Source organism: Octopus bimaculoides, chromosome 3, assembly GCF_046866305.1.
Source record: "Octopus bimaculoides isolate indiv1 chromosome 3, ASM4686630v1, whole genome shotgun sequence".
In the NCBI taxonomy this organism is placed as follows: Eukaryota; Metazoa; Mollusca; class Cephalopoda; order Octopoda; family Octopodidae; genus Octopus; species Octopus bimaculoides.
In genome coordinates, this window is record NC_142930.1 from 90,756,872 (window position 1) to 90,765,428 (window position 8,557).

The following is an 8,557-nucleotide window of genomic DNA, read 5'->3' on the forward strand; positions in this document are numbered from 1 at the left end:
GAGGGGGGGGGGGAGATACGTAGTAGTAACAGAGGAAGAACGAAAGGGGTAAAGCGAGATACGTAGTAGTAAAGAGGAAGAACGAGAGGGGGAAAATGATAGAGGAAGAGAAAGAGAAAGAGATAGAGTAGCGTCGGAAAATATGAAGTTACGGAAACTACTTACAGTCATGTAAAAACTAATAGTAAATGAGTATATGCATATATACGTACAGGTATGTGCATACCGACATCCACCTGTATGTATAGGTGCATATCTGGGTACAGGACATTGCAAACAAAACGTAGACGAGAAAACACACAAGCCACATACATACATACATATATGCTTTTCATAGTGTCTCTCTCAGATATGCCCTCAGCTTCCCGGGTAGCCACCCTTGCTAGCTACGCAGACGATACGAAAGTCTTGCAGAAAATACAGAACCCAGCGATGTTGCACACCTCTATCAGGAGTTGGGCTGAGTACAATAGTATGCAGTTTTATGCTAAAAATTTCCAATCCCTGCGCTACTAGCGTTCAAAACTGAATATATAACTTATAGGGTACACTAGTCCACAGGGGATTACAATCCCAGATCCTAAATCAGTAAGGGACCTGGGTATTGATATGAGTGATGATACCTCTTTCCAAGTGCACATTACTAGGATGGCTACAAAGTGCAGACGACTGGCTAGATGGATCCAGAGAACGTTCAGAACTACAGAGAAGGAAACCATGATGATCCTCTGGAGGACATTCATCTTCAGTCGCCTGCATTACTGCTCCCAGCTATGGTCAACCAACAGTGTAATATTAACAGCAAACCTTGAAGCAATCCAGCGAAGCTTCACAAAGAATATCATCTCGTTGCAACAGCTCAGCTACTGGGAAAAGCTGAAACAGCTAAGACTCTACTCTGAGCTGAAACTAAAAAGAAAAAAAAAGAAAAAATATATATGTACTTGTGCCTTCCGGTTATATATATATATATATATATATACTATTAAAAAGGAACTTCAATCTTCCTTCGTTGCTTGGAATGTTACTCAGCCAAACCGGCGCATAATGGGAAAATACTTTGAAAGTAAAGTACCCCTGAAATATGAACAGAAACAGGTTAAAAAAGGTTTCAAGTAAACCGGACCACAGGTTTCCGAGATACGTATTGTTTCTGGGCGAAAGTTCCCACAAAATTCCGAGCAGACAACTGAACAGGGAGTCCTTGCCCTTTTATTTCTCTCTTCGTAAAACCACCACAGATGGCGACAACAATAAAATTACACACGTCTTCGTGACGTACAGCAACAATTCCTGATTTCAAAATCAGATTTTCATTTCTTACAATATTATTTCTTTCGCTTTTTTTTTTTTAGTTTTCTTTCTACACGTGTTCTTATTTGTTTTAACTCATTACTTTCATTTCATCGGTTAAGCTAAAAAAAAAAAAAAACGGTTCAGATTTTCATTTCTTCAAGACTTTTTTTCGTTTTGTTTCAAAAACACTTTCTTTCTACAAGCGTTCTTATTTAACTCATATTAGTTTCATTTCGTCAATTCAGCTACAAAAAAGGGTTCAGATTTTCTTCTATATCTATCTATCTATCTATCTATCTATCTATCTATCTATCTATCTATCTATCTAAGCGTTTTTATTTTTTAAACTCATATTTCTTTCATTTATTCTGACATGAACACGATATATTTCTTTCTGCAAGCGTTCTTAGATTGTTCCCCAAGCAACAACTATAGAAGAATGCATTGACCTCATGTACCCCTCATTTGACAATCCAGGTGAAGCGTTTTAGAATAAATGCATCTTCGTGCCTTTCAATCAAATGATGAGAAGCATCAATTATCTGACGCTTCCCTGGAATCATAAAAGAGTACCGATCCTATAATTCTGTGAGTGATGGTGCCAATGCCACTCATTTTCCAACTCAATTCCTTGGTTCGGTTGAACTATCAGGAATAGAAATGAAAAATAGATCGTCGATAATTCTAACGAGAAGCTTGAATCCTCCAAGGTTTTGTAATGAAACGCGTATGATCGTGGAAGAACTGCACGACAATCTCATAGTAGCGAGAATCAACACTGCCGCTTTCAGGAATGAGATCGTTATGAGACCAAGAATAACAATTAATCCGAAGGTGAGGAAATCCCTTTACAGCGAAGCCAATTCCCAGTTCAATCATGCTTTGCTATAACAATTCATAAAGCACAAGGACAAACAATGGACAACGTCTTGATTTATCTGGAACGACCTGTATTCCAACGGGGTCAACTGTATGTGGCCCTTAGCCGCGGAAAACGAAAGGTAAATGTCAGAGTGTTTCTGAAGGTTACCCAGTCAACTAAGAATGTTGTCATCAAAAGCATTCTTGCGAACAAACTATAACAGAGTCAAAACGAGAAACTATTCCTTCCGACGTCAGAACGTGAAAGGAAAAGGAAAAATTAAGACAAGTATGAATAATTTCCTTCATTTCAAAGCAATGTTCAATGCAGCTTCAATGAAGTATAACCTGAAACGTCAGTGACCCAACGGGTCATGGGCTGTCTAGTATGTGTGTGTGTGTGTGTGTGTGTATGTATATATAAATATATATATAAAGGAGACCACTAGGTGGACGGCTAGTGTGTTAGAAGAATATCACACATTAGCCGTCCACCTGGTGGTCTCTTTTATATATACATATTGTGGTGTGATGGAGGAAGAAAGACAACAAGAAGCAAAAGGACAGAATGAAACGTTGGACCTTACCGTGTCGACCGCAGCGGAATACACGATCGCTCCTGATCAGAACACGTCTTTCTCGTAACCTCTCTGTTTTCTGACTGACTCCACGTGCTAGCCTTCGACCGCGTGTCGCCGACTTCCAATCTGACCCTTCCAGTCTGGCCCTTCCGGTCTGGCTTCACCTCTGTTTGTTTCACCTCTCTCCACCACAACACACAGCTCATCACAGCCCATAACACCACACGCCCCCCCTGATCTATAGATCATTCAACCGGCTCTCCCACTCACTCCTCGCTCCCGAACTACCTTAATTGGTTTCATAATCAGCCAACCAGGGAGGAGGGTACCGCTCCCTCTGTGGTCGCTGTGCGACCCCGGGACTGGCCTGAGTTCCTGGCGCGCTGCCTTCATCATCTTGCCTACTGCTGCTGTCTTCATCATCCTGCCCACTGCAGCTGGTTCCATCCTCTGAAGCACTGACAATCTTCCGCACATCCAAAACATGGCGTGGCATACCATCGACTGAGACGTTGTTCTTTGAATTGATGGAGGTTATAGTTCCTTTCCTCCATTGTGCTGTGCACCGTGCATTTGGGGGTCTACCCAAACTTCTTCCCCGATTTGCACGAAGGTGTGCTCTTCTCCTCGGAGTCGCATTGATGCAATACACGGGTGCCTCCACTCGTACCGAATATTGCCCTGTGTGGCACCGACTCCTCAACCTGTCCTGACCTGGGCGACATATTGTACCAAAATACGGCCTCGATTGGCGAAATGTGGCCCCTCTCTGCCATGGTCTTGATGGTAGGATGATGCCTTTCCACCACTTCATTTCCACTTGGCCGGTATGCCGCCCTGAAGAAGCGGCTGACCTGCCACCCGTCAAGCATTTCTTTCAGCACCTCCGAGCTAAATGCAGTGCCATTATCCAGCAGCAGCTCATCCACGGGGCCTCGTTCCAGGAATATCCCATTTGATACTCCTGCGATTTCCTCTGCAGTCCCCGTCTTCATCTCCCTCCATATGGCCATCCGCCCCTGTCCGCAGTCAACCATTGAGAGGTACGTCCCCTGCTGGTAGTGTGTTACGTCCACTGCCAGTCGTTTCCAGTCGTGGGCCACTGGAATACTTCCCGCCTCATGTACGCCCAGAGCAGGGTCAATAGACCTGTCACAGCTGCTAACCACTCTCTGCAAGCTCCGCCTCGTCACCTCGGAGTCAACTTTCCTGGCTAGGAACAATGTCCTGTCCACTCCCATGTGATGCATGGTATGCAGTCTCCTCAGCTCCGAGTCACTCAGACAGCATACTGCAGCCACAGCCTGCTCCGCATCCTCTGGCACCTGCAACCAAGCTCGCTTTACCCTGGTTAGGACGTCTGCCCTGTTTTTTTCGGAAGGCACAAAAATTACGCTCAGCTCCAGATCGAACTCAGCGGTTAGCTCCCGCAATATTCCCAATCGGCGCTTTACCAGCATCTCCGCAGCCCCTTTGGTTCGCACCCTCCGCTCATTGGTGATGACTGCCGTCACCCAACCAAGCACAGTGGCCGAATCGGTTCTAATTTCGATGGTGCACAGCCCCCACTTCAAGGCCAGGTTCACCCCCTTCAGCACGGCATCTAACTCCGCCACGTTGATATGGTTGCAGTCATCCATCTTCCTGAGCCAGGCTGCATCTTCCACCACGGTGCCTCCCATTTCCAAGACAACCCCTATTGCGATGCTACTGGCGTCACACCAAACGATCCCACTCTTTGATTTGGGAACATACCAACTGCCCCTCACTGGATCCTCCGCTCTCACTCTGACCAAGACTTCCTGCATCATGTCGGTCGTTTTCTCCCCAACTCTGTCATTCCACTTTGCTCCTTCGGCTCATCTCTTGATGAAGCTACATGCTGTCCGAAGCCATCCTGCAACCGGGTAATGTCCCACCAGCTTCCCGCACACCGAGAACAGTTCCCGTCTACTCACGCTGGTTCCCAGTTCAGGGATCTCGTTCCCACGCCGAAACACCAACGCACCGGCCTTGTCTCTCCGTAGCTTGAGGCCCAGTGCAGCGCCTTCCTCCATAGCCTCTGGTGGCTTGGCGACCAGTCCGAACTTCTTCAGGTGGCCTATGACCTCCGTTGCTGGCATTATGGTTTCATCCACAAGGATGTCATCAATGTACGAATTGGTGGCCCTTTTTACTCTGTCCACCTTTCCCAGGATGGCCTTGAGAATTGTTGCCATAATTTTTGGCGTTGAATTTAGCCCAAACCCCAGCCTGGTCAAGCAGTATGTCCGGCCCTTATACCTGACAAGCTGATGCTTCCACAGTCTCTCAGCCACATGCACCTGCAGGTATGCCGACTTCAAATCGACGATCGTGGAGGCCCCTGTCATCTGCCTCCATTCTCGCAAGGTGTCCCCGCAGACATATGTGGCCTCGCTGCCCGTATGACATGATATGTGGTCATTCAGCTCTCGGAAGTCAAGCACTGGTCTGACCTTATGCTTCGTGGGCTGTACCACCGCCATCAGCGGCAGGACACCGCTCTCTCCTTCTTCCCAAGGGATCAATATGCCCTCCTTAATCCACCGCTCCACCGCCCCCTCGAACTCGCTTCTGGCATCTCCTTTCAAAGTATGCTGGTAGCAGCCCACTTTATTTTTTAACGTCGGGGGCTCTCCCCTCCAGTGCCACTCCACTGTCCACCTCTGGCCATCGAAGGCGGCACGAAAATCCTGGTCTTCAATAGTGTGCACGGCATAGTTTTCTTCGCGGTTCTCACCAATGCACGGCGTCGCCATCCACGGTTTCCCCGCGACCCCGAAAGTCACACCGGCCTCGTTGACCGTGACACCTCCTAAACGGGTGATTGCATCCATCCCCATCACCACGTCAATCTCATCCACCAAGTGGCCAACTACAATTGCTTGCAGCGTCAGCTTTGCTCCCTGCACCTCAATCTGCACGTCGGTAATGCCTTCACAGCGTACCTCTCTTCCGTCGACTGCCCTCACACTGCTTTCTCCACTCCACGTCTCTACCACTCCCGGAGTCATCAGGGTCGTTGTACAGCCTGTGTCCACGAGGGCACGCGACACCTTCCCATCCACCAGCACATCAACAACGGGTAGAAAAAATTGCGCCTTTATTGATCTGAAAGGGAGACCACTGGCGCAGTAGTCTCCCTTAGACCGTTTCCTTACAGACATTCGCTGGCTATATGTCCCGTTCCTCGACAACGGTAGCAGATGACCTCAGGATTGGGTAACTTGCAGTCTCGCACCATGTGCGGGCCCTGACACCGGAAACACTGTCCTTTGAACGGTCGCACACGTTTCTTGTTCGACCCCTCTCCGCTACTCCTTGGTCGGCCACTTTTTGCTGTCGCCGCTGCTGCCAACGGTGTCGACGTACGACACGACACTAACATACGAGCTCTCGTTATTATATCCGCCATGGGCATGGTGTTCACGTCCGGCAGTTTGTGCAATTCGACCGACAGGTGGTCAGGAAACCCAGTTATAAACGCCAACTTTACTGTTCGATCCAGCGATTCTCCCTCGTACCCCGCCAGTCTAGCCAACCTCCTAAGTTCGTTGGCAAACACGTCGACCTGTTCGCCAGTCCACTTCGCTCTCCCCAGGCGAGCGTACGCCTCAGACATTCCTTCTGCGAAGGCCTCCATCAAGCGGATTTCTATTTTCTCCGCACTAACTTGGTCCCTCTCTTCCATCTCTAAAAATAGCGCCAACGCCGGACCATCCAAGTAGAGCGGTAGAAAACTTGCCAAGTCGCATATCCCTTGGAGCTTCGCGACCAGCTTCATCTTTTTTAGCCATGCGACCACGTCCGTGTCGCCGCAAAACGGTTTAATTATATCACTAGAAATCCGGACTACACTCATAATTTTCTTTTTTTTATGGGCCGAAATAGCTTGTGGTGTGATGGAGGAAGAAAGACAACAAGAAGCAAAAGGACAGAATGAAACGTTGGACCTTACCTTGTCGACCGCAGCGGAATACACGATCGCTCCTGATCAGAACACGTCTTTCTCGTAACCTCTCTGTTTTCTGACTGACTCCACGTGCTAGCCTTCGACCGCGTGTCGCCGACTTCCAATCTGACCCTTCCGGTCTGGCCCTGTTGCCTCACCTCTCTCCACCACAACACACAGCTCATCACAGCCCATAACACCACACATATACAATAATCCTTTGAGATCTCAGATAATTTTTCTGAATCTCCTGATTCTTTCAATGTTCTAGTTCCCTAGTATTAAATTGATATTAATTAATATCCATTTTTTTTTACCTTACTATTTTAATTTTATAAATATGTATAGTTACTAGTGATAATGAATATATACATATTAAAATTTCTTTCGGTCCAACAGCCTACACCACCAATTTCTCAGTCTGAATTCTCTTAAGGATAGTAATAATATCACCTCTATTCCTCTCATTTTCACTGTATGATATTCTGGACGTGTCTCTTTCGATCTTTCTATCTGTCTTACAGGTACTAAATATTGGGGTTCTATATCGATAAGCAATTTTCCATTTCTGTTAGAAATTTTCATAGAAATCTGCCTAGTCGAGCGATCTCATTTCAATTTCATTACCACTTTCAGTCATCTCTCACCGCCACGTTTGTGAAGGAAGTTCAAGCGCAAACACACATATGACTGCTTGTGTATGTTTGTTTAAAACTGCTCACATACGAACATGTACATATTTTTGTGAACATGATTATGTGTGTGTGTGTTTGTGTATGGCAGATGACAATATTATGCCTTATGAGTGCGTCGGAATATGGGTACATGTATGAATTTAATATTCTGCGGGTGTGGGCTCCACATACATATTTTACATGAATTTAATTGTCCATGTATGCTCTTATGTGCACGTGAGTGTATGTTTTGGAACATATTTTTACACAATGCCGATGATGATAATTTAGAAGTATATACTATCACAGTGTGCTAAGCACAAGGAACTGGTCCCTGCTGGCAAGTAATCGCAAAAATATTCCTCTTTCCAGACGCTGAAAACACCCCCCTAACGTCCCTCACAGGCTTCCCAAATCCAAAAGTTCAGAGTTGCCCCAATCAACGCTGGTTAATGAAAGGTAGGTCTCACGAGATTGTGAAATGCTAGAGCAGACGTACAGATGAGTGCTGTGTGCAAGAGATAAGATGTAGGGGTCCACAGCTAGACTGTCTGTGGGCAAGAGACATCATCATCATCATCATCATCCTCAGAAGGAGTCACCGAAATTGAGAATTGCAAAATCCTGTGGGATGCAATGATCCAATTCAATCACCTGACCAGACATCAGAAACCGAACATTGTTGTGGTGAATAAAAAAGTAAGAGCATGCATGATAATCGACATAGCATGCCCCGGTGACAACAGAATCAATGTGGAAGAAGAAGAAAAATAAACAACTATGACAATTTGAAGTGGGAAATACGAAGGTTGTGGTCAATGAGGAGAGTAGACATGATACCAGCAATAATTGATGCACTTGAAAGTATCAGCAGTCAACTACCAACATGGCTGAAAAAGATCGGTGCAAGTGTGAAGGTAGAACACCTATAAAATCAGCATTGCTTGGAGCTGCAAGAATTCTTGAAGCTTGACCAGTAAACAAGTATCATCTTAGTTGTCTGGCTGTGGACAGCTGACACTTTCCATCTTACTCAGCAAAAGAGGCTGTGAGTTTTCATTACATAATAATAATAATAATAATTTTCACCATGTTGGATTGATAACAGCAGCATCAAAAGTATTTCCATTTAAATCAACTCTAATCCAGTGAATATAATTTTGGTCTCATTT

The 8,557-nt window shown here is 45.9% G+C and overlaps 1 protein-coding gene across 1 annotated transcript; it reads right to left on the minus strand.

Moving 5' to 3' along the window:
- Positions 1-1,111: 1,111 nt before the first annotated feature.
- On the minus strand, positions 1,112-5,160 carry LOC149136633 (uncharacterized). Its single transcript, XM_089348391.1, is given in 2 exon segments — positions 1,112-1,293; positions 3,673-5,160. Coding segments are annotated over 2 exon segments (1,620 nt in total). The 5' UTR covers positions 5,111-5,160.
- Between the last annotated feature and the right edge of the window lie 3,397 nt (positions 5,161-8,557).